We start from the raw sequence: 24,104 nt of genomic DNA, 5'->3' as shown, positions 1-24,104 counted from the left end.
CTTGACCGCCACCATGCCGGACTTTTCGGACGACCTGAAGCCCGCATCACCAACTGGACCAGAGATTCTGAGCCAGGAGAGAGAGCACTCAAACGTCCCTGTCGATGAGCTCGCGCAGCATCTCTTGTCTCGCAACGACTTCCTCAAGCGTCAAGAGCGTATCATACCAATCCTCGAGAAGGAGCGTGTTTTCAGCAAAGCGAAACAACAGAATCTCTCCCGACCTGATCGATATCAACTCGGTCTGGCTCGGGCCAAACAACTTCGCCGCCTTGCGGACAAGCACTCGTGGGATGAGGAAGACCAATCGATGTCGAAGTACCTCGTCGATGACGTGTCGCCGTTCATGGTTCACGATTCTATGTTTCCACAAACAGTCAAAGAACAAGGGAGTGAGGAGCAGCGAGCGTACTGGATGCCAAAGATTGAGAGGTGGGAGGCAATTGGGTGTTATGCACAGTGGGTTGCATCTCTTTGATCTACGTAATGTTCCACTACTGATATCTTGTAGGACCGAGCTTGGTCATGGTAGCAATGTCCGCGGTATCGAGTGCAAAGCGACATGGGATCCTAAGGCGAAGGAGTTTGTCATCCACAGTCCTTCATTGACAGCCTCAAAGTGGTGGAACGGAAGTATGGGCAGGACTGCCAATACGGCCATCGTTGTCGCTCAGTTGTACGTGCCGAAGACTGCCGACTCAACAGAGCTTGTCCATCATGGACCCCACACCTTCATCGTTCAGATTCGAGATCTGAAGACCCACAAGCCACTGGAAGGCATCGTCGTCGGCGATATTGGAGTCAAGTACGGATACGCTCCGATGGACAATGGCTACATGCTGTTCAACAACTTCCGCGTACCTCACTCGGCCATGCTGTCGAATTACTCAAGCATCGACTACAACAACTGCACATACACCAAGCCTGCAAATCCTGCTGTGGTGTACGGCAGTCTAACTTACGTCCGAGCAACGATCATCATGCACGCACGATTGATCATCGCCAGAGCCGTCACCATTGCTGTGCGGTATTCCACCGTCAGACGCCAATTTCAAGACAAAGATACCACCGACAAGCATGCCCCGGAACTGTCAGTGCTGGACTATCCCACCGTGCAAATCCGAATCCTTCCACTTCTTGCCACAGCATTTGCACTGCACTACACTGGAGAGGCTATGCACAATCTCTACTCCAACACAAGAGCACAAATCGAAAAGGGCGACTTCAGCAGGCTGGCCGTCCTGCATGCACAATCTTCAGGTCTGAAAAGTCTGTGTACCGAGCTCGCAGCCAATAGTATAGAGACTTGCCGACGAGCCATGGGAGGACACGGTTTCGGTGGTGGCAGTGGCTACATCCAGCTCAACAGCGACTACCTCTCGAAGCCCACAGTCGAGGGAGACAACTGGATGATCACGCAGCAGACGGCAAGGTTCCTCCTCAAACGTATGCAAGCTGCCGTTGCAGGCAAAGGTAAGGCCGAGGACGAAATCGAGCAGTCATGTCGAGACTGGCTCAGCGAGCGACAGCAGAGTCCCGCACCGTATCGAATCTTCCAGAGCGACGAAGAGATCGTCAAGGCGTTCCACCGTCGATCTCGAGACATCACCTACCGTGCTTACGTGGATCGTCATGAGAAGAAGCGCAACTGGAATGCGATGCTTCTTCAGCTGCGCAAGGTCAGCCACGCTGAATCTCAGTCGATTTTGGTGACGAACTTCTACGAGGCCATGTCTCAAGCAGACCTGTCACCTACCCTAAGAGAGCACCTCAAAGTACAGTTCCGACTGTTCGCTTTCTACACAATGGACAGCGAAGCTCGCGACTTTGTCAAAGCACGAGCTGCCTCCGACGAGGATGTGGATGAGCTTCCGTCGAAGATCCAAGACCTTATGGCTGAAGTTCGACCACACGCTGTGCGCCTCGTGGATTCTTGGAAGATTCCGGACTACCTGCTGGACTCCGCACTTGGCAGGTCGGATGGCAAGGTCTATGAGGATCTGTTCAATCGAGCTCATAGGCTCAATCCGCTTAACGAGACGACATTTAATCCGTACTTCCAGCACGATGAGATCGTGATGGGAGGAGGAAAGGCTAGCCTAGACAACATTTTGGCGAAGCTGTAGGATGCGCCTGGTCTTCTTGTATTGACGATCGTTGAATGAACTGTCATCTCGATTTCTGATCTTTTCAATGCCACGTTCTCAATCGTCTCCAATCATTTGCCTTGAGTTGAACTGCCGTCGTGTTCACCAGGGTTTCAAAGCTATATGTCTTATTGAGCGACACTGCTTGATGAGCTTCCAGAGAATTACTGAGGGTCTCTTGCAGAATTACGCACTGACTTTAGACGTACTCCCGGGCCTGCACAGCTGACAGCCGGACTTTCGTGCGCGAACCATGATGGCTGCCATTCCTCTGAAGCCGCATCCGTCAATATTTGAACGATCTTCAATGTTGCGTGCAAAATCGGTATCCATTGAGTTCAAGCTTCGACCTCGACAGCCCGTGGACCGTCAGCGTCCGGAAGCCAGCCCTTTGGCCTCTCAGCGCCGCGCACCACCAGTCCGTACCTGTACAGACACACAAGTCAGCAAGTCATCTAACAGCTCAATGGCCGAGATCACTCACAGTGATCGCTCCACCTTTTCCACGCTCTGCCGCATGACCTCCATCTTCTTCTCCGAGTCCTTGGCGAACGGTCCGTATCCAGCATTGAAAGCTTCAAGGGCAGAACGCAAGGCACGCATATCATTCAGAACACTTCGTTCGCTTCCGACAGATGCCACATCGGACATCGTCTCCTCCGCATCGTCCTCCTTGATCATCGGCAAGGAACCACTAGTAGCCATGGCCGTGATCGAGAAACGCATGAGCTCTCCCGTCATGTCGTAGATGCCGAGCAAGTAGTCTTCCGGGCTCAACTCCACTCCAGGTCCTTCGGGATCGAGACTTCGCATCAGGGCGACTGATTCTTCGTAGGTGAGGAGTTTGGCAGTGGTGAGATAGTGCTGGAAAGAGGCTGCTTCCATCCACTCCTGGCATCCGCCACTGATCTGCCGGGCGTAGCGGTGGGCGTTGAGTCCTTGGAGATCTCGCGAGACTGATGCAAATCGTTCGGAAATGATGTCGTAGTATTGCTGGTTGCTTTTGACGACATGTTCTGGTAAAGGCTGCTTCACGGCGCGGATACTGTACGATCGATGAGCCGCAGACCGGGAAAAGTTTTGCTTCATTCCTACCGCTGAAGTGTGAATATGCTGAATATTCCGTCAGCAGTGTAATTATAGGTTGCTCGATGTGTAGTCTCACATCTTCTTCGAAGCCGCCGTAATGTCTCTCGATGCTTTGATGATCCTCTCCCTGCGATCGTGATGTTGGTCAAGCTCGGAACGGAACTGGTCGAACAACGGCATGAATGGCGACGCAGCGCCCGGTGCTGTATTGGCCTGCATTTCGGCGTGCGATCGCTTGTTGGACATTGATGTCGTTGCAGTGAGGCACAAATGGTGATTGTCAGAGTGGTGCAATCAAAACGAGACGACCGGAACGTCGAGATTGCTGACTACACCATCGAAAAGTCATGGGACAGGCCTTCGAACGTAACTACTCTGTTACCCATGATAAACACACGGTTTAGACGACGTTACTATGGAGAGTCTTAGGATATGACTCTGCTATACGACAGCAGTGGAGTGACGATCAGGAGTCATCGGTGATTGTTAGATTTCCAAATGAACAAGACAAGCTTTACGCAACGAGGATTTGGAGTTCTTCGACCCATATGTGTGCGGAGCATACATTGCAGAGGTGAGAGCGATGTGCAAATACTGGCAGAGTCGACTCGTTGAATATGCGTGCCCAGATCGACCCCCGCCAGATCAGCATGCTTTGGCATTGGTATCGTAGAAGCATCAATTCGTGTTTCATAACTGACAGACATCCGGGCTTGAGTCAACCGTAGCTTGTTGAGAGTCTTTGAGCAGTGCTAGGGCGCAGTCCTTCGCTAGACGCATGCAAAAGCGCTGGCATAGCTCACGCTACTGTCAGAGACCCTCTTCACCTCGCTACTGCGCTCATACCGCACGAACTTGAAGGCACCAGTGCCTTGCGAAGCAGCTCCTTTCCTTACCTCCTCAACGGCGGCCATCATGACCCCGATGGGATGCCGGCCACACACCGTGTTGCCGGTATCTTCCAGCTGCCCAAGCCATTCGTCGTGACTGCCAGACTCGCAAGCGCCCATGCTCTCGAAATCGACCGTTTTAATGGAGTCATGGATGGCCGGCTCCTTCGGAGATCTCGACGATGAGGTCAGGTCGACAGCCGTACCAGTCGATGGTCGGTAATATGTGTAGCGGAAGCGAAGTCCCCAGTGAGCAAAGTCCGAAGAAATGACGAATGCATTGCTGGGATCGGCTAGATAGGGGGCCAACCGGCGTCCAAGGGCCTTTTCGGTTGAAGGTGAAGTGTTGCCAATCATGAGAGGTACCAGGGGAGGAAAGTGTGCTGAGTCTTCACCGAAGGTTCTGCAGAACATCAGTACAATACAACGGACCGTCGGCCTGAGTAGCTTCACCTTGACAGCATCTTGTAAATGTAGGGAAGATGCATCTCTAAGCTGTGTTCTTGCTCATCTACAGAATGTGACATCCACTCGAAGACTCCGGTTGCATGCAGCTCTGCCGTGGTTTCGCGGTCGACAGTCAAGTTGCCGATTGGCGTAGCATACTGGGTGCATCGCGACAGTGCAGCTTTGGTAAGGTAGTGGTGGTGCGAAGGGCCGAGTAGGAAGACCTTCTTCCTGTTGCTGTTAGCATGAAACGGAAGCAATGCTCAAAGAGAAACAGCAGTCCCCTCGACATTGTCTTGTAGACTGGTCCCTTAAGCTCTACTCTGCAGATGTGTGGCACACTCACGCTTTGGAGACGTCCCATGCCTTGTAGGCCCACGCTGCAGCGGGGCCGGAGTACGAGTAGCCAGCATGACTGCAATTCGGTTTAGCAGTCTGGGAGCGGCATTCGAAGATCGATTGTTTGAACCCACGGTGCAATGATCATGCGGGCGCCAGGCACGGGCAATTGCTGTACTTGCTCGCCTTCAGATCTTGGGCCGATACAGGTCACTGGCGCATCGACCGCTGCGAGCCAGCCATCAAGCTCGGCATTCAGCTTCGAGGAAGAGTCTGAATACCATGAGCCAGCATGACTGCAGTCGCGAATGGTCTGTCCCTTCGACATGTTGATGAGAATTAGAGGACAGTGAACGCTTGATGTGTCAAGTCTCGTTGATGAGGCTCGACGGCAAGCTGGAGACGAGAGCTGAGGTGGAGAAGCCGTGCCCTGCTCACGATGACGAGAATCCAACGCGTCGCGTCTTACATTTGAGCTGCACTTCCACTTCTTCCAACACATCCAACATCATTCCCAACATACCTTATTGACCCCGATACACAGCAGCTATCTCCACAATGGCTCTCAAACGCAAACGATCTTCGCCGGCCTTTTCATCGCCCTCCTCAGACAACTCCAAAGCAACGACACAGTCCAGTCCAATGGGCTTCTTCTACCAACAAAGCAAACCAATACAACCACTCTTCCACAAGCCGACGTGGTCTTTCCCGACATACGACGATCAAGCATCAATTCATCTCAATAGTCGGACACGGAAAAGACACAGAGACAACAGACCCGACGAGGAGTCAATATATGGTGCGTCCGAAGGCTATGATGCTATCACTATGAGGTGAATGCATTTGCTGATACGGTTTCGTGTAGCGAGCACGATCAACAAGCTCTACGATGCCCAACGGCAGCATCCTCATGCTTCGCCAGTTTACTCGGAGACGGATACAATGAGCTCGACCAGCACCGTACCAGCGCAACGCAGTACATTGCACTCCTTCTGGCGAATACCCAAGGCTCCAGCGACTGTGCCAATGGCATTGGAGGTTAATGAAAGACTTGTGACGGATATGGAGGCTTTTTGCGAGGACTGCGACAAACCACTGAGACACACCGATGCAATGGATATCGACCAACATTTTCTGGAAGAAGACACGAGCTGTAAGCTCTGCCAGCGGATGATCTGCGATACTTGTGCAGTGCTAGGCGACGTTCGCGTGTGTTTGCCGTGCGCAAGCAACTAAAGGCGTTCAACAAAAAGATTATGATATCGATGACATCCCAACTTCACGAGTGTTGCCAAAAAGCCTTTTCGATCGTACTCTGCAAAACCAGTCGGTGCAGCCGAGGACATGCTATCGGCTTTCATCAATGCGAGCACAACGTCTCTGGGGGCGACAGAGAGCCAAAGCTTCACTCGCAAGCGTGTGGGTTTATAAACCTTTGCATAATCCCACCACTTTATTGCCTGGCAGGGTGTTATACCCGACGTCTATGGGTCGCTTGGTCTAGTGGTATGACGTTTGTGAGTCTCTCCAAGGCGATAATGACCTGGGTCGGAGCGAGAGTGACCTCCTCCAACACCAGATCATGAAGCCGTCAAAAATTCTACTATTGTCGAGGAACAGTAGCTGATTTCTCTTAGCCTTTACACTTGTTGTCTACGGAACAGGTCGCGAGTTCGAGCCTCGCAGTGACCTTTTTGATATTTTGCCCGCCACCAGCCTTGCTCATCACGCCTCGGCCACGTCTTTCTCTCTTCACATGCCACGACTTAGGGATATCACCTTACAAATTACAGCTTCAATCTCAAGTGTGCTTTGCCAACTTTGTCCAGACTATTGCATCGCTTTTAATTTTGCTCTCAACGACCATTGCAAGACAATATGGCGAAATCAGTTCTGATCACCGGCTGCTCACCTGGAGGCATTGGCCATTCCCTTGCCCGAGAGTTCAAGTCAAGAGGCTTCCGAGTCTTCGCTACGGCGCGAAAGGCAGAGACGATATCCGACCTCGCTGCTCTGGGCATTGAGACGCTTTCGCTAGAAGTGACCGAAGAGAAGAGCATTCAGGCACTTCACGATGAGATTGCCTCGCGGACGAACAATTCTCTCGACTATCTGGTGAACAATGCCGGCAGGAATTGTATGGAATCATCACATCTAAAACTCGATCGTGGTGGAAGCTGACTTGCGAATCTTGCAGACACTGTCCCGGCCGCACACGTTGACATGGAGGAGGTCCGTCCATCCAAAAAGTGAATACTCGCACAAGATCTGACAAACCATCTTAGATCCGACTGACCTACGAAACCAACGTCTTCGCCGTCATGCGGTTGTGCCAAATCTTCACGCCTCTCTTGATCAACGCAAAGGGAGCTATTGTCCAGATCGGCAGTGTGGCGGGTATCATTCCCTACGTCTTTGGCTCCGTCTACAACTCCACCAAAGCGGCTCTCCACAGCTACAGCAACACACTCCGAGTCGAGCTGGCGCCTTTCGATGTGCGTGTCGTCACCGTCGTGACTGGCGGTGTCAGATCCAACATTGCGAGGACCGAACGAAAGCTTCCACGAGACTCGATCTACCTGCCTATCGAAGAGAACTACAATAAGCGTCTCACCCACAGTCAGGCTTCCGGCATTCCCAACGAGCAGTACGCCGCGAGCGTTGTGAGACAGCTTTTGGCGAGTCCTAAGAAGGATCATATTTGGGAGGGAGGCAAGTCGTGGTTGGTGTGGTTCATGAGCTCTTACTTTCCGAGGTGGATTCAGGATGTGGTAATGACCAGGATGTTCCAATTGTGGAAACTGAAAGGGACGGTGACGAAGAAGCTGCAGTAGCTGGATCGTTGCGGGAGTGCGATGGTAGTGTTCGAATCAGTCCTGCGGATCACGACAATTCCCGCGTGAGTCTAAGGGTACATTCGAGCAGACGTCACAGATGAGAATCTCATAGCTTCAAGTGGAATTCCTGTTAAATTCCTATTGAACAGCCTGTCTACCTTCGTCCACGCCATAGCTCCTGAGCGGCGGCGAAAATTCGCCCTTGACCTTTGCTCTCACTGTCTTCAAGTACGCTCCGTACCTCACCAAAACCACCCTTCGGCTGCCCGGCCTCTTGTTTCTGCTTATTCTCGATCGACCTCTTCTCTGCTTCGGTCAGGTTCATCCTCTCGGCAGTCTTGCTCTGCATCAAGCGATTCCTCATCTTCCTCAGCTCCTGCTCCTCCTCATCACGGATCTCCAACTCCCTCAACCATGCCTCATGCTTCTCCTTCGTCTTTTTCTCCTCCACCAAACCATCGTACTGCTTGCGCTTCTTCCTATCGCCCTCCCAGTATGCCGATCCGGCAATCATGGCCAGCAGAGTGAAACCTTGTGCGTAGATACGACGGCGGAACATGCGGTTCGTCCTATATCTGTCACCGGATTTAATCGAGCGAGTACTATCAGTCCTGTCAGCTCGAAGTCCAACATGAAGGCTACGGAGCTACTCACGCCTCGAACAGAGCCCAACATGTCAACGCGCATCCCAGTGGAATCAGCGGTTCCTCCAGCAACTTTCTCCTGAATTTGGCGAGTCTAGACTCTTCGTAGAAATCCTCGTTGCCGTCGAATGAAGAAGGCGGCGGCGCCGTGTTGATGTTGCCGGGTACTGACATGATCTCGTAGTCGCGTGCTCGGTTGATGTGGATGGAAATCGGTCGTATCGAAGATGGCGGTAGCCCCAAAGTTGGGTCAAAAGAGGTGTGTGCGGCGTCTCTGCTTTCTTGCGAAGTCTCGACGGTTGCCTATGCGAGAATGGTGTTGCCGATGTTGGTGGAGCTTTCAGGCCGAGCTCACGTCAGAAGTGATGATGTCTTTGCGCATGTTTGAGGGGACTAGATTTATGCATAAATTGGTAGGGCACAAATCGAGATAAGCTTTTCGTACCATGCACAAAAAGTTGGGTCCAGCCTCCTCGACTCACCACATCAATATTGTAGAAAACATCAGAAGTTGAGCAGACACACCTCAGTCTCGGAGTACCAAACACGAGCAAAAGAAATCAACGCGGAATTGACCGAACATGACTTCCAATGGAGTGCCCAATGGCACGACCACGTCCGATACACCAACATCAACATCGCTGGAAGGATCGAAGCCAAAGCATACCAGTTTGGCTTTGACGGAATATACTGCAGAACCGTCCGCCTCAGATCCGTCGCCGCTCACCTCTGATGACAAAAAGACGTCTATCATCCCAGAAGCTCTCCTCTTGCCCAATGGCTACCCCGATGTATGCAACCTCATCTCTGCTATAGCACAGTCCGCTAACCCTAAGCACAGTACATCCGTTTGATCACAACAGCAAAGGTCTACGATGTCGTCGAACAAACTCCTCTCACACACGCGATCAACATCAGCAATCGACTGGAAACCACCGTCATGCTCAAGCGAGAAGATCTGCTCCCGGTGTTCTCTTTCAAGCTTCGAGGCGCTTACAACAAAATGGCCCATCTGAGCCAGGAGGAGCGCTGGAAGGGTGTGATTGCATGCTCTGCTGGAAATCACGCTCAAGGAGTCGCATACTCCGCTCGTAAGCTGCGCATCCCAGCGACCATCACAATGCCGGTGGGAACGCCGGCCATCAAGCACACGAATGTCTCGCGACTCGGCGGAAACGTTGTCCTACATGGGCAGGACTTTGACGAGGCCAAAGCTGAGTGCAACCGCCGAGCAGAGGCAAATGGGCTGATCAACATTCCACCATTTGACGATCCGTATGTCATTGCGGGCCAGGGTACCATCGGAGCTGAGATTCTTCGACAAGCAGATCTCAGCAAGCTGGAAGCCATCTTCTGCTGCGTGGGAGGAGGTGGTCTCATCGCTGGAGTCGGTGTCTATATCAAGCGCTTCGCACCCAACGTCAAGATCATCGGTGTGGAAACGTACGATGCCAATGCTCTGGTTCAGTCACTGAAACAGGGAAGCCGTGTAACTTTGAAAGACGTCGGCCTCTTCGCCGATGGAGCTGCTGTGAAGACCGTCGGCGAGGAGACTTTCCGCATTTGCCAAGAAGTCGTCGACGAAGTCATTCAAGTGGATACGGATGATATCTGCGCTGCCATCAAGGACGTCTTCGAAGATACGAGGTCGATCCTCGAGCCAGCCGGCGCTCTCTCCCTTGCGGGCTTGAAGAAGTATGTTGCTTCGAACCCTTCGCAGGACACAAAACGTCAGCTGGTGGCTCTTGCGAGTGGAGCGAACATGAACTTTGACCGATTGCGCTTTGTTGCAGAACGAGCAGCCATTGGTGAGAAGAAAGAAGCCTTACTCTCCGTCACCATCCCGGAGCAGCCAGGTGCTTTTGCCAAATTGGTGGCTACCGTCAATCCAATGGTTGTCACGGAGTTTTGTTACCGATACCATACTACTGTTGCGGCGAGCATCCTGATCGGTATCCAGGTGTCAGCCGCAACACGAGAACGAGACGTGCTCGACCTCCTTCAGCGCCTCGAGAAGGAAGGCATGAAAGCCCAGGACATCAGCGGAGACGAGATTGCAAAGAGCCACATCCGCTACCTGGTCGGAGGAAGGAGTAGCGCAGAGAACGAGCGACTGTTTGCGTTTGAGTTTCCTGAGCGTGGCGGTGCGCTGTACAAATTTCTCACCACCCTGCAGCCTGGCATGAACATCAGTCTCTTCCATTATAGGAATTATGGCGGCGACATCGGAAAAGTGCTTGCGGGCATCCAATGCCCTCCTGGTGAAGAGCAGGGTCTGGAGACATTCCTTACGGAGCTCGGCTATGGCTATACGGAGGTGACCAACAACGAGACCTACAAGATGTTCATGCGGGCATAATTCGGGACTGCAGGGCGTCATGGCGTTGTGTTGAGCATAGGATGGATGGACGGACAAAAGCTGTTTGTGCGCGTCTTGGAGTCTTAGAGACGGAACGAGGTGGCTTCTCGCGTGCAGTAACAGCAAACGGCAAAATGCGCATTGTAGCGCGCGGCATGCCTGGAGAGATTCACGATTGGAACACCAAATACATATGGCAATCCACTAATTCTACAACTTGCACCAGCCTCTGGCCGGTGAATGATATATCCCTTTTCTTCTCGGGGCACTGACCCTGCTCTGCATCCACATCACTACATCGAAAAGATTCAAGAGACTTGAAGGCATTTTGCGAACACATGAAGAGGTCTACATACACCCCTTCCGATCACAGCTGCAGCATCATCTTGCTGTCCTCTCGACGATCGGAGTCAAAATAGTCACATATGCCTGAATTGCGACCACTGCGAATTGTGAAATTCCTCAGCGGTACTCTTTGCAGATGTTCACTTCTGACTTGGATTCTCTTGAAGTGTCGCAGTCTCTCGTGATGTTTGTGAAGAAGCGCAGGAGTCGCGAATGACTTCGCGTGAGGTTCGTGTCCATGTTCCGCCGGAGCACGGGCCGTGATCATGACTTCATCGAATCGACCTTTCAACTTTTGGTCCATCCTGTCATCTTCCTACAACTTCGACATAAACGACAGCGATGGGTTCCTCGGCATCCAAAGCGACACGTGCAGCTGGTTCTGCAGCTCGTCAATACCCTACGAGAGCACCACCGACATCACAAGCACCCCTTGCTTCCCAAGCACCCAAGTTCGATGCGCCTCCGCAAGCAGCTCAACCTTCATCCGCAGCACCTCCGCCTCCGCTGCAGACTCAGCCAGGACCAACAGTGAAGCCTAGTCCTCATGCTAGTGGAACACGAGACGCGGCGATCAACCTCGATGCCTCCGATCCAGACTTTGCACAATCGCTACGAAATCTTGGCCCAGTCCAACCAAATCCGACCCTTTCGCCTTCGTCTGCCTTCCCGTCCCAGCATAGCTCTGTGCAGGGACAGCGACCGACTGCACCAGATCCACGAAAGAATCCGGCTGTCATGGTATTGACTGCAAGATCCAAGTTGCAGGAAGAAGCAGAGGCAGAGTTCATGGAGAGCGGCACACGCGGACACGCCGGGAGGCAATTTCTTGACGTCTACACGATCAGGCAGATCTTGACTATGAGGGACGAAAAGAGGCAATCAGCAGCGGCCATTGAGAAGCGACTTGGTCTGAAGCCGGGCGTGGTAGAGCGACTTGGTGCTGCAGGTGTGGTAGCATTGGCACAAGATCAAGGACGAGCTCAGCGTGAGATCAACATGGTCTGAGATATGGTGCTCTACAATTGGCCATGAGGCGGACTATCGGCAACGGCGAAAGTCGCCATCACACCGAGATGATCGGTGATCCATGGCTTATCGAAGCCCAGCTGTATCAGCTGCTCTTGTTCAGCAGCATCCTCCACCAGCACATCTCGGCCGAATTGCTCAAAAGAAAGCAGTCCGACATCTCCGTGGAAGAACACCTTATCCATGCGACTAGTACCGAACCTTTCCCGTTGGACCGTCGCCGCCTGCTGGCCCCAAGTATGGCCACTCGCATCATCTTCGGCACCACCAAGCTCGAGATATGCATCGTTCAATCCATTATCAGAATGCAGCGTCCGATCAAAGTCCTGGATTGCATTCAAGTCTCCCGCCAACAACGCTCCGTCGACCGACTCGTCCTGCATGTACTTTGCACACAACTTCATTTGTGGAATGCGTCTCGGAGGCTCAAAAGCCAGCGATTCGAGATGCGTGTTGCAGAAGCGAATCGTCTTGTCCTTCACTTTGACGTCCACGATCAAGACATCTCGCTCCATGCGCGTTTCCGAGTAGTGGACACGGAAGCACGAGGCGATGGGCAAGCGGCGATCGATGAGGCTGATGGTGCCGTAGTGTCCGGACTGCCAGTTATCGGTGCTCACATCTGACAATGCGAACGTTTCTCTGATCCACGCATTGTTGGCGATGAGCTTGACGTCGGAAGCCACGCATTCTTGGAGATAAACCACTTTCGCCGTGGAGTCGTGGTCTTTCGCATCGGCGACGATCTTTTGGAGATGGGCGAGTGCCGCGGACATGCGGGAGTTTGCAAAAGGCAGCATAAAGTCGATGTTCCATGAGTAGAGAGCTAGCTTCGAGATAGTGTCTCGTGAAGATGAAACGTTCGACGATAAGTCCGGTGTTTGCTCTTTCCACTGTTGACCTTCATAGTTGTAGTATGGTTGATCGTACGCGATGTCCATCTTCCATGGCACCTCGTCTCTCTTCTTCGCTTCGACGAGCTTGATCTGTTGTTGCACGAGTTCATCCATTGGTCTGAAATTATGGCGGAGAGTGGACACAAATCTGCGGAACATCGACTTGTTGCCTTGATGACAGGTCTAACTGTAGGTGTAAGAGCCTTGGAGCTCATGTAGCCGCCACAGCTCTCCTCAAGGTGCACGGACCCACTTAAATGCTACAGCGATGGTCTCACTACAGTTGCAACTTTGTGTTCTAAAAGTCAAGACCTGGGAAGAAACGAGTTGGGTGCAGCTTGTACTTTTCAGTCTACACTACGTCTCTCCAAGCAAGTGCTCCGTAACGTCAGAATGTGTGGGTATCTCCATGCTGTCTTCCCAGAACGCCGATAACCGTTTCATTCCTTTGGAGAAAGAACTACCCCTTTCCACGGGCATTGCAAAACACTCGCGAATCTCAAGAGCTGAGACAACTCCCTGCAGCCACTTGTACTGCGATATCACAACCCTGGTTTTGGCGATGAAGGTGAAGTATTACTCCTCACCAATGGTCTGCATCGCTGCAGCTTCCTCCGCCGGACGAGCACTTCCGGCGCGAGACCTCGGCGTGATGCTACGACCACGACCCTTGGTAGCTGGCGGAGCGAGACCACTCGTAGAAGGTGCGGCACTACCAGCGCGAGATCCACCCACCTTGCTCTTGGCAACAGACGAGGCGCGAGAGCCACCAGCCTTGCCTTTAGTCGAAGAAGCGCGAGAGGTAGGGCGGGAGGTCTGGGAGGTATTGGCAGGGAGAGCGGTGTCGGAAGTTGGCACCTCGTTCTCGATCGTGGGCAGAGCCAGTTCAGGAAGACCCTCGCCGTCGACGATCTTGGTAGCAGTGTCGGCGACACCATCAAGAACGTCCTTCGCGCCGTCGGTAATGCCGTTGACGATGTTGCTGGTCAGACTGTCGTTCGCCTCTTCTTCAAGCTCCTTGCCAGTGTTGGTGAGATTGGAATTCATTCCGGGAAGAGCTTCATCATCTTCGTAGCCCTCGATCAACTTCTCCGTGATGAAGTTCCATTCCTCCTCAGACACCTTTGACACGCTAAGCCGCGCGGCCGTGAGCTCTTGCATATTGCTCAGAACGCCGCTTCCCCCCTTGTACTTTTGTAGCTCGGAGAGGTAGACCGGCTTGGTGAGCTTCGATCGATACTCGACTTGGACGGCTACCCATCTGCCGCGGTCTTTCTCCTTCTCGACGTAACCAAGGCTATTCTCGTCGTAGACCGTCTGGTCGATCTCAGCGGCCTTGACGATCTCCATGATACCCACGATACCGGGCTTGCGGCCTTGCTTCCCGCCACCTAAGTTGAAGGGGGAACGTCAGTAAAGGTTCACACATGAGTCAGGCGTTGGACCGGGAGCTGGTAACACATGCTCGATGCGAAAGCCATCTACCCTTTGCTGTCACTCACTAGCGTAGAAGAATGCCAGATCACCGACTTTCATGGCGCGCATGTTCTTGGCTGCGGTTGCGTTCCGGACACCATCTATGAGAGGTCAGCTATGCTCAAAGACCGAGATATCATGTTGACTGCGACTGGACAAAGCCCGAGACAAACTCGGACTGCCATGCAGTTGCTATCATCGGGAAGACGTACCCCATAGCTCGGGAGCGGTCTTGGAGCGAAGGTCATCGATCTGTAATATGGAGGGATTGGGTCAGCTATTGCTCCAGATGTAAACGTGCGAACATAAGCTTAGACGCGCGGACATTGCCCAAGGAACTGGGTCAAGCTGAGCTGCACGCCTCGTGAATTTGCCTTCTTACCGTAAACTTCGTGTTCACAACTCGGCCGCTCTTAGCGGTCTCGTCACGATCCTCCTGCTCCGCCTTCATGAGCCAGTACTGCTTGCCAGAGCTCGACACATCTGCCTCTTCTTCTTCCTCAGTCATCTTGGCCTTGCCCTTTCCGCCTCTGCCTTTCTTGGTGGCTGTGACAGCTGGCTCGGGAGTGACGCCATTGTCTGCATCACCCAACAGTTCGTCCTCGAGTTGACCGGCAGCGGCATCATCATCTCCGTCCATTTTGGTAGTCTCTCCACCATGAGGTGAGCTACCGCGCCGCTTTGGTGGTGGAGTCTCGTCCTCTGGAACAGCAGGAGCGAGCTTGGTGCCCGCGCGTCCTCCCCGCTTAGATGCTTTCTTAGGTCGGCCGGGTCCACGCTTAGCTGGAGTCGGTGCGGGCTCTTCCACTTCACCTTCGTCGCCGATTTCGTTGTCTTGCGCAGGCTGAGTTTTGGCGGGCCGACCGCGACCACGCTTGACGGGGGTAGGTGCAGGCTCTTGCGCCTCGCCTTCGTCGCTAACTTCGTTATCCTGCGCCGCCTGCGCTTTCGCAGGCCGACCGCGCTTCTTCGGAGGCTCCACAATCTCATCTTCTTCCTCATTGCTCATCTCAGCAGCGCTATCCTGAGCCTGTCTTCCTCGCTTCTTGCTTGTCACTGTTGCAGTGCCTTTCTTTGCCGGACGACCGCGCTTCGCGGCTGGTTCATCATTCGTCGTGGTCGGGTTGGCCGGTCTGCCGCGCTTCTTTGGAGTGTTTGCTAGCACTATGGGTACGGTCAGATTTCGGCCAGATCAATGCAAGTGGGGGCTCGCTCACCAGGTGCGATGACCATCGTGCTCTCGCGACGTGGACGCGCATAAGCGGCGGAGGTGGGGTGTTCAGTGCCGCGCTTGGAGGTCACTGCTTGTCGTCAGTCATTGTCTGCAGTATCAGATGGTGCGTTATAACTAACCACTCTCTGGAACTGGAGCCTGCACAGCTGGAGCCGGAGCAGCCTTGGCCTTGGCCTTCGCCTTGCTCTTCTTGGGCGGCATGATTGTGTTCGTGCGGAAGATGCTGGTTGTATGCTTAGTCGATGCGAATTGCAAGTAGCGCTATAGTGTGGAAGCGCAAAGACAATGTCGCGGTATTTGAGATGTTGATGAAGGAAAGACAAATGCCAGTGAGGAAGCTCAAGCTTGACCTTCGTGTCGTTATCCGCTTATCTTAGCGTCGTTTTGTCTTTCAGCATGTGCCACAACCCTGCACAAGTAAGGTAAGCAGAGCAGATGGCTCATGCTTGGGTAACAGGAGAGATAAGCTTGTATTCACTCGTGCTGTGCATGCTCGTTGCCCGCAGATGTATTTCAGGAGAGCTATCGAAGCATCGACTTGAAGCTCATACTCGCGGTCCAGCATGTGACGCAATGATCAACAGACCGGCTAAAAGTTTTGCAGAGTACTAGAGCTGATGGTCTCCCTTCCCATCGTGCTTTTGTGGCATTGGGTAACAAGACACTTCTCGGGTAACAAGATTGAATCAGACCTGTAGCATTTCACCATGACAACAGGCGAGCCAACGGTGCCGGCGATATACATTCGCGGTGGAACCAGCAAAGCGCTCTTCTTCCACGAAAAGGACATTCCACCGCATGGACCTAATCGAGATCGATTTCTGATGCGTATCATGGGCAGTCCGGATCCGATGCAGATTGATGGCATGGGAGGGACATATCCAGTCACCTCTAAAGTTGCCATCATCAGACCTTCCGAGCGAGAGGACGCCGACGTGGATTTCATTTTCTGTCAAGTCTCGGTCAACTCAAGGTTCGTGGACTACGATGCAGGTTGTGGAAATATCTCGTCTGGAGTGGGACCGTTTGCCATCAACGAGGGACTCGTGAAAGAGAAGCGATTAAGTAATGCTGCAGATCCGAGCATCATCAGTCAGGAGGTTCGCATGTATCAGACGGGAACGAAGAAGGTGCTTATAACACATGTCCCGATCAACGAGAAGACCGGCAGATTCTTGGAAAAGGGTGACTATGAGATTGCTGGATGTCCGGGATCTGGCTCACCCATTCTGATGGATTACCGACAGGTAGACTAAACAGCTCTCGATCCCGGTGAACTTGCTGATCATCAAGCAGACAGTAGGAGGTGCTGTTGGGCGAGGCTTGATGCCGACAGGGAAACCAGTGGACACCATGCAGCTCGATGGTCAGACTGTTCAGTACACCATTTGCGACGCTGCTCACATCATAGCGTTTGCAAAGGCGGAAGACTTTGGTCTGATCGGCGACGAACATCCCAAGAAGATCAACGAGGACAAGCAGCTGCTCAAGCGAATTCGAGAGTTCCGTGGTCGTGCAGCACATTCCGTTGGTTTGTGTCGCGACTGGACCACCGTCGACGAGGATACTCCGATCTTGCCTATGGTAGCATTGCTGTCGTCGACTCCAGATGAAAATGCTCATATACAGTCGCGGCTCTTCTTGGATAATGCCTGCCACTCAGCCATGGCAGGTGCAGGAGCCACTTGCACAGCAGCCTGCAGTCGAATACCTGGCTCCTTGGTCGCGGAGCTTACGAGACCGAGTGCGGTCCACGAGAAAGAGTTTAATGTCCACCATCCTTCAGGCATCCTGCCGATATCTCTCGAGGTTGGTGAGACTGGGAGCGACGGCTTGCCGACTTTCAAGACATTGTCGTTTGTGCGCACAGCTAGATTTCTCTTCAAGGGCGAGTTGTATATTCCTGATGACCTGGAGCTATCCACAGATGCAACATCCAGCTAGATGTCGGCAAAGCCAGCTGTTCGTCGAAACACTGCCGGCGACAGACCACCCAATGTACTCTGTGTGACAATTCGAGCATGCAAGACATGAAACATATCGACGCTATGCAAATGGCAGCGAGCGGGCGGTACGGTTGCTACGGACGGTGCGGTTAACTCGCGGCCAGTTCCACTCAGGTCATGAAAGAGAACGTGAGGCCTGGACCTCGGGCAGAGCTTCTGAATGTCTTGGTCGGCTATGGCGGGTGCTGCGGCGACATCTTCCGATTGTTATAAGGCCCGGACAGAGGCCAGCAAGGCCTACCACAAGGCTTGTCAGAGTCACCGCGCAAATGTCGAGCAATGCCTCGCGTTCTGTCCAGGATCCGAAGACTCTAGCGATGTTGTCCGTCTCTGCTCTTTGCGATGTTCTTTCACATGCCCGATTAGAGTTGCGGCAGGCTCGGCAAGCGTGATGATTGGTCTTTCCCCACAGGGTCGTTGCTCCCCTCAGCCGATCGGGTGCGGATGGGCTCTTCACCTATCACCTGCGACCGACTTGGTCCTCGGCAGAACAAACGTCCAGAGCAGTTTTACCTCTCAAGGCCAGTGACGTATATATCAAGAGGGTGGTAAGCGGCTCTCTCTAACCAGACGACTCTTGACTTTCTTATTCTCTCTCCTCATCATACATTCCCTCCCTCCCTCTCCAATACAACAACACTTCTCCCTCACACCACCGACGTAATACCAGCGACAATGCCAAACCCAGTCAACACCGAGCAGATCCTCCAAGATGTCAACATCTTTGGCCGATTGAACGACCAAACCCGCCAGATCCTCTCCAAGGATGCCACCATCTTCCTCGCCGTCCTCCATCGTACCTTCAACGCCCGCCGCAAGGCATTGCTCGAGCGCCGCCTCGTCCGTCAAGCCGAGCTCGACAAAGGCCACCAGCTCGACTTCCTCCCAGAGACTGCACACATCCGCGAGAACGATGCATGGAGGGGTGCACCACCCGCGCCAGGTCTCGTGGACCGCAGACTTGAGATCACTGGACCAACAGACAGGAAGATGGTTGTCAATGCCTTGAACGCAGATGTGTGGACCTACATGGCCGACTTTGAGGGTACGAGGCATTCCATCCTTTCGACCGTAATGCCGACCTAACATTTCTCTAGACTCGAATGCCCCGACATGGGACAACATGATCAACGGCCAGCTGAACCTCCACGATGCGATTCGCAGGCAGGTGGACTTTAAGATTGGCGACAAGGACTACAAGCTCCGCACCGACCGTACCCTCCCGACCCTCATCGCCCGTGCTCGCGGATGGCACCTCGAGGAGAAGCACTTCACCGTCGACGGTGAGCCAATCTCCGGTGGTCTCTTCGACTTCGGTCTGTACTTCTTCAACAATGCCCGCGAGCTCGTCAAGCGCGGCACCGGCCCATACTTCTACCTCCCCAAGATGGAGAGCCACCTCGAGGCAAGACTGTGGAACGATGTGTTCAACCTCGCACAAGACTACATTGGCATGTCCCGAGGCACCATCCGTGCCACCTGCCTCATCGAGACCATCACCGCCGCGTTCGAGATGGACGAGATCATCTACGAGCTCCGCGACCACTCCTCCGGCCTGAACTGCGGTCGCTGGGACTACATCTTCTCCGTGATCAAGCGTCACCGTCAGAACAGCCAGTTCGTGCTGCCCGACCGCTCCGCCGTGACCATGACCGTTCCCTTCATGGACGCCTACGTGCGTCTGCTCATCAAGACCTGCCATCGCCGCGGCGTGCACGCCATGGGTGGTATGGCCGCTCAGATCCCGATCAAGAACGACGAGGAGGCGAACAAAAAGGCCATGGACGGCGTGCGTGCCGACAAGCTGCGTGAGGTCCGTGCCGGACACGACGGTACATGGGTGGCTCACCCTGCGTTGGCCCAGATTGCGGGCGAGGTATTCAACAAGCACATGACGACTCCCAACCAGCTCCACGTTCGTCGTGAAGACGTCCAGGTCAACGCCAACGACCTGTTGAACATGAACGTGCCCGGCAGCATCACCGAGGACGGAATCCGAAAGAACTTGAACATCGGTCTCGGCTACATGGAGGGCTGGCTGCGCGGCGTTGGTTGCGTGCCAATCAACTTCTTGATGGAGGACGCCGCTACCGCCGAGGTGTCCCGATCACAGCTGTGGCAGTGGGTGCGCCACGGCGTGTCGACCGATGCGGGCAAGAAGGTCGACAAGCAGTACGCTCTCAGGCTGCTGTACGAGCAGGCCGAGGAGCTGCAGAAGAACGGACCAAAGGGTAACAAGTACCCATTGGCTGCCAAGTACTTTGCTACCCAGGTCACCGGCGAGGACTACGCCGAGTTCTTGACATCGTGAGTTTCCTGCTAATACACCCCGTCACAAGCTTAGAACTGACATACTTTGACAGACTTTTGTACAACGAGATTACGAATGCGGGCGAGAAGACGGCGGCTTCTAAGTTGTAGTGAATTTAGGACAGCGAAGGTGGAAAATGGAGACCATATCTATTGTCTTTGAAATGGCAATCAGGAGTTTTGTAACAATGCCAGCTAGTGTTTATTGAAGCAATTGAACAACGCCACCAGAAGACGCATTCGCACTGCTCTTGTGCTGTTGTGACTGCCGATATGAGTGGAGTGTCGCTCTTTGTCGACCATACCGTATGCGTGCTCGACTAACAACGTGCTCAATATCTCCGAAACACCCTCACTGACTCGTGGTTCTTCTCGTGGTTTGCACTTCACATTTAACCTCCATCTTCATTATCTCATCCCATCTCTCCCTCTCCCCCTCTTCAATCAAATCCACCTCCCCTCCCCAGCATCCGCATCCCTCTCCAAATCCTCCGCCTGCTTCCTCAACGCATCCGCCCGAAACTTCTTAAACGCCCCCGCAATGCGATCTCTCCCCTCCCGATCCTTCCCAATACCCTGTCTCGCGCGAAAACTCCCCGTCAACAATCCCACCTCCCCTCCCAAGAACAGTCCTCCCATCCCCAACAGCGCGAAAGTCGCCACATCCCCGACTTTCGAAGGACGCATGAGGGATGTCATGTCCGGTAGCACCTCTTCCCTGCCGTCGGCGAAACGTACGGAGTGGGGTTTCTCGACGGACTTGAAGGCGCGGAAGAGGGCGGCGCGGGAGCGGCGGAGGCGGAGGGCGAGGAGGCTGCTGAGGGTGAGGCCGAGGAGGGAGCCGAGGGTGGTGTGGGTTGTTACGGTGCTGGCGGCGGAGACGAGGGCGTCGCGGTCGGATTGGCGGAGGCTGGTTGGCGGAGGGGGGAGAGGGTTAGTTTGATTGATGGTCGTGGTGGGTTTGGTTGAAGATGGGTGGGATCGTTTACTCATGTTGGAGGTGTTTCTCGGCGAGGGCGTTGAGGTCGGGTCCCAAGCCCTTGCGGAAGACTGCGAGCGCGTCGGAGGACATTGTTTGTGGTGGTGGGGAGATGTTGTGAGGTTTGGTGGAGGTGATGATGGAAGGGTGTTTTGTTCGGGCGGAGCTAACTTAGACGAATGTTCGAAGAAGGCGGGCAGGTAGAAACCGAGGTGTAAGCAAGACAAGCAAAGTGCGATCCTTCCAGGTAGACAAATGTAGTCGAACGTCAGTACGAAGAATAGTAGAAGCCGAATTGAGAAGACGCTCACTCTCACGACCTGCGGGTGTTTGCCTCGAAATATCATCACCCAGCAATCAAGTGCACCGCCTCATCGCCGTGGACGGCTATGCGCGCCTTTGCCATCGTCACAAGCTTCCCGTCTCTCCCACCACACGAACGATTCCCCCGGCTTTGCGTCACTCCAGTTCCTCTTACCCCGCGCCATTCCCTGTTTAGGATTCCCCATATGGAGCCGCACGATCCACCCAGTGTCCTGATCGTCTCCACAGACACGCGGTATCCTCCGTGATATCCCGTTTCCGTCCTCTCCCGCCATTGATATGAAGGACCTCACTTTCATGTGACAATTTTCGACATGCCGTTGTTCACACCCGGACGTCGTTGGGGGTAATATTGCAGGTTGGAGACTTGGCGCGTTGGATGCTGCAGGTTTGCAACGGCGGAGAAGGACGTTGTGCATAGCGCTCATCGTCAGGCGCAGTCAGATGAACGACGACTATGGGTCATGAACTGCTAAGGCTGCATGTTGGCATTGCTGCTGTCTTGAATACACGAATCTAGAATGGCCCTCTCGAAAAAGTACAAGTTCGACTTGTCACCGGTGTCCGAGAACCGTGCGAGAAGCGACAATGTGTTTGACACGGTCGAGCGCAGAATGTGGGCAGAAGTCGACCTCGCAATGGTAACGCACGATCTGGCTGAGTATCGGCTCGCTGCTGAGTGGAGGAGAAGAGGTGAAAGACGGAGATCTGCGCGAAAGACTCACCAATTTCAAGCGTACACGGATGTTGGAAGCTGACCGACAATCGAAACATTGCCTTGTCGGCCGAGACATGTCCTGCGAGGGATGCTGGCATCAGACCGTGCCAAGGACGAAGAGGAAAGCCCGGAAATCCGTCGAGCAGATGTACGAGGCGAGATGTCAAGGGGCGTCTTGCAAGTTGCAATATGCGTGGGGCTGACTGTCCATATTGATTGGGTGTACGTCGGCATGCGATGCGTTTCCCTGTTGAGATCGTGCACAGGGACATGCCACTCCACGACTACCGATCGCCGTTCGTGGCATCTTGAAGTCGTGGGGGAGGACTCTGGCGAGCCGCCGGCTCCTTGCAGTAGTCTAACCAGCATGGCTGCATTGGTAGCAAGGCGGATGCATTGAGCTGGACACGCATCGGAAAGTGTAATCGTTCCTGAGATTGCACCCACGATCGTCCCTGAGACACGCTCGTGGCCATGCAGGCGTCTTACTATGTCAATCTCCAAGGTACCACGTAATGGCACTTTGAACTACATGACTGTGGTCCGAGGACGACGGAATAATGGTGAGATCGACTCCCTCGAGCTACGACCCTGGATGAGGTGGTACGGACGGCGATCGATCAGGGCAGGCTCCCGCCCCCGATACAGGAACGGTAGTTGGGCAGATTGACATCTCCTTCCTGAGCCCCCACGGTTGGAGTGTTCAGTATGACAGGACCCCAGTCGACAGACCGGCATTTCTCGAGGCTACTGCAGTTGCCATGGTGCTGGCCAGTAGTCGTACTTGTCTGGAGCCCAAAAGGATCTCATGATTGGGCCAGGTGGGATGTTCGACTGCGGATGGCGTGTTCTACGCCAGAGCTAGCTTACTCAATACCGACCTTAACCCGGAACGTGTCAGCAGTGCAATGCCGCAAAGAGCGAAAGCTTCGCAAGACCACTCCCGATGATATCGATGGGAAAGATCAAGGCTCTCATCGCAAGGATTTGCGATCGCAGAACGAATCTGTTCCTGATAGTGGCGGGTATTATCTGCTCCCACAAATCTTGGGTCCTGCTATCGTGAACAAGGGTCCTTGATAGCATGAGGTCTCGTCAGCCTTCTCATGATTGGCCGTTGTGGTGACAGCACGTTCCTGGGAATCCTGGCAGACGCACCGTAGTGCAACATGCCACATGCTGCTCTTGAAATGCCTCTTCAGGGGTAGGAAGGTCTAGAATCCAGATCCGAATGGTCAAGCTGGACGGCGGTTCGGAGCTCAGAGTTCCGCAAATCTCTGCTCGCGCATGTGATCAGAAACCTCGTGGATGTCGTGGACACTCTGAGCTCCCTAGCCTTGCTCGCTTGCCCTATTTTCGAACAGTGGGCGGAGTTTGGTCGTTCGTGAGGGTTTAGTGTTGGTCGTGTAGTGATTAGCTAGTGGGAATGGCGGTGAGCCGACCGTGTGCGTGTGTCACCTGTCCGTCATCAAGTGTAGACGGTGCGGAACGGTCATCTTCGGCGCATTTCGAAAGGATGGACACTCTTCCGTTCGTCAAGCAACCATTGCTCCCAAGTGTCCGGTCGCAATGGTCGGGTTGGTGGACTGGGCAGACATGGAAGACAAAATGGCGCGGATCTCTGTTCCCATGTTATATTATAGCGAGCGGCAGCGCCCGACCCTGCCGAAAGTATGAGCGTGAATCTTGGTGCACGTTCGCTTGGAGACGGTCAGTCGGTATCTGCCCTGCTCTGGCAGGGATGAACGGTGATGAGTCCCTGGCAGAGATTGGCGACAAGTAGCGAGCGATACCGCGCGAGCACAAGGCAAGTGTTCCGAACACGGAACGGACAAGTTTCCATGTGCTGGCCGAATCGGCCCTGGAGCGGTGGGTGTGCAGGAGTGATTCGTGGGACTGGGTCCGCCGTGCAGCCAAACGGGTCATGATTACACGCTTTGTAGCGAATACTCAAGTAATAGCAATGGCACAAGGCGGCACGACCGGACCGGGCACGCCTGTCCGTGACACTGACAGGCCCAGTCCACGCCTCCAC

General features: G+C 53.9%; 13 protein-coding genes across 13 annotated transcripts; 7 read left to right on the top strand and 6 right to left on the bottom strand.

Annotated features, from left to right (window-relative positions):
- Nucleotides 1-13: 13 nt before the first annotated feature.
- MYCGRDRAFT_40497 (uncharacterized protein) lies at nucleotides 14-2,126 on the top strand (the record flags this gene model as incomplete). Its single annotated transcript, XM_003853519.1, has 2 exons — nucleotides 14-459; nucleotides 512-2,126. 2 exons carry the CDS (start codon nucleotides 14-16, stop codon nucleotides 2,124-2,126), a joined length of 2,061 nt encoding a protein of 686 aa, XP_003853567.1.
- Nucleotides 2,127-2,485: 359 nt separating this feature from the next.
- Nucleotides 2,486-3,455, bottom strand: MYCGRDRAFT_40296 (uncharacterized protein; the record flags this gene model as incomplete). The annotated part of the gene is made up of 3 exons (XM_003852791.1): nucleotides 2,486-2,573; nucleotides 2,632-3,192; nucleotides 3,313-3,455. The coding sequence occupies 3 exons, from the start codon at nucleotides 3,453-3,455 to the stop codon at nucleotides 2,486-2,488; spliced, it is 792 nt and encodes a 263-aa protein (XP_003852839.1).
- Nucleotides 3,456-4,006: 551 nt separating this feature from the next.
- Nucleotides 4,007-5,240, bottom strand: MYCGRDRAFT_70695 (uncharacterized protein; the record flags this gene model as incomplete). The annotated part of the gene is made up of 4 exons (XM_003852790.1): nucleotides 4,007-4,529; nucleotides 4,580-4,810; nucleotides 4,920-4,988; nucleotides 5,047-5,240. The coding sequence occupies 4 exons, from the start codon at nucleotides 5,238-5,240 to the stop codon at nucleotides 4,007-4,009; spliced, it is 1,017 nt and encodes a 338-aa protein (XP_003852838.1).
- Nucleotides 5,241-5,554: 314 nt separating this feature from the next.
- MYCGRDRAFT_41363 (uncharacterized protein) lies at nucleotides 5,555-6,148 on the top strand (the record flags this gene model as incomplete). The annotated part of the gene is made up of 2 exons (XM_003853520.1): nucleotides 5,555-5,745; nucleotides 5,782-6,148. The coding sequence occupies 2 exons, from the start codon at nucleotides 5,555-5,557 to the stop codon at nucleotides 6,146-6,148; spliced, it is 558 nt and encodes a 185-aa protein (XP_003853568.1).
- A 625-nt stretch (nucleotides 6,149-6,773) lies between these two features.
- On the top strand, nucleotides 6,774-7,644 carry MYCGRDRAFT_57585 (uncharacterized protein; the record flags this gene model as incomplete). The annotated part of the gene is made up of 3 exons (XM_003853521.1): nucleotides 6,774-7,049; nucleotides 7,110-7,144; nucleotides 7,198-7,644. Coding segments are annotated over 3 exons (741 nt in total), but the record flags the coding sequence as incomplete, so codon positions are not given.
- A 220-nt stretch (nucleotides 7,645-7,864) lies between these two features.
- Nucleotides 7,865-8,567, bottom strand: MYCGRDRAFT_70688 (uncharacterized protein; the record flags this gene model as incomplete). Its single annotated transcript, XM_003852789.1, has 2 exons — nucleotides 7,865-8,351; nucleotides 8,404-8,567. The coding sequence occupies 2 exons, from the start codon at nucleotides 8,565-8,567 to the stop codon at nucleotides 7,904-7,906; spliced, it is 612 nt and encodes a 203-aa protein (XP_003852837.1).
- A 348-nt stretch (nucleotides 8,568-8,915) lies between these two features.
- MYCGRDRAFT_70685 (uncharacterized protein) lies at nucleotides 8,916-10,752 on the top strand (the record flags this gene model as incomplete). The annotated part of the gene is made up of 2 exons (XM_003853522.1): nucleotides 8,916-9,184; nucleotides 9,235-10,752. The coding sequence occupies 2 exons, from the start codon at nucleotides 8,975-8,977 to the stop codon at nucleotides 10,750-10,752; spliced, it is 1,728 nt and encodes a 575-aa protein (XP_003853570.1).
- Nucleotides 10,753-11,428: 676 nt separating this feature from the next.
- On the top strand, nucleotides 11,429-12,111 carry MYCGRDRAFT_104020 (uncharacterized protein; the record flags this gene model as incomplete). The annotated part of the gene is made up of 1 exon (XM_003853523.1): nucleotides 11,429-12,111. The coding sequence occupies one exon, from the start codon at nucleotides 11,440-11,442 to the stop codon at nucleotides 12,103-12,105; it is 666 nt and encodes a 221-aa protein (XP_003853571.1).
- Nucleotides 12,112-12,116: 5 nt separating this feature from the next.
- On the bottom strand, nucleotides 12,117-13,136 carry MYCGRDRAFT_41031 (uncharacterized protein; the record flags this gene model as incomplete). The annotated part of the gene is made up of 1 exon (XM_003852788.1): nucleotides 12,117-13,136. The coding sequence occupies one exon, from the start codon at nucleotides 13,134-13,136 to the stop codon at nucleotides 12,117-12,119; it is 1,020 nt and encodes a 339-aa protein (XP_003852836.1).
- A 972-nt stretch (nucleotides 13,137-14,108) lies between these two features.
- Nucleotides 14,109-15,573, bottom strand: MYCGRDRAFT_26867 (uncharacterized protein; the record flags this gene model as incomplete). Its single annotated transcript, XM_003852787.1, has 5 exons — nucleotides 14,109-14,413; nucleotides 14,525-14,599; nucleotides 14,711-14,750; nucleotides 14,881-14,981; nucleotides 15,369-15,573. Coding segments are annotated over 5 exons (726 nt in total), but the record flags the coding sequence as incomplete, so codon positions are not given.
- An 866-nt stretch (nucleotides 15,574-16,439) lies between these two features.
- On the top strand, nucleotides 16,440-17,676 carry MYCGRDRAFT_40719 (uncharacterized protein; the record flags this gene model as incomplete). Its single annotated transcript, XM_003853524.1, has 2 exons — nucleotides 16,440-16,979; nucleotides 17,029-17,676. The coding sequence occupies 2 exons, from the start codon at nucleotides 16,440-16,442 to the stop codon at nucleotides 17,674-17,676; spliced, it is 1,188 nt and encodes a 395-aa protein (XP_003853572.1).
- Nucleotides 17,677-18,326: 650 nt separating this feature from the next.
- On the top strand, nucleotides 18,327-20,165 carry MYCGRDRAFT_70677 (malate synthase; the record flags this gene model as incomplete). The annotated part of the gene is made up of 3 exons (XM_003853525.1): nucleotides 18,327-18,783; nucleotides 18,836-20,045; nucleotides 20,102-20,165. 3 exons carry the CDS (start codon nucleotides 18,414-18,416, stop codon nucleotides 20,157-20,159), a joined length of 1,638 nt encoding a protein of 545 aa, XP_003853573.1.
- A 327-nt stretch (nucleotides 20,166-20,492) lies between these two features.
- MYCGRDRAFT_108951 (uncharacterized protein) lies at nucleotides 20,493-21,329 on the bottom strand (the record flags this gene model as incomplete). The annotated part of the gene is made up of 2 exons (XM_003852786.1): nucleotides 20,493-20,958; nucleotides 21,038-21,329. 2 exons carry the CDS (start codon nucleotides 21,118-21,120, stop codon nucleotides 20,493-20,495), a joined length of 549 nt encoding a protein of 182 aa, XP_003852834.1.
- Between the last annotated feature and the right edge of the window lie 2,775 nt (nucleotides 21,330-24,104).

This window comes from Zymoseptoria tritici, chromosome 4 (genome assembly GCF_000219625.1).
Source record: "Zymoseptoria tritici IPO323 chromosome 4, whole genome shotgun sequence".
In the NCBI taxonomy this organism is placed as follows: Eukaryota; Fungi; Ascomycota; class Dothideomycetes; order Mycosphaerellales; family Mycosphaerellaceae; genus Zymoseptoria; species Zymoseptoria tritici.
This window is presented reverse-complemented; position numbering and strand designations above follow the sequence as displayed.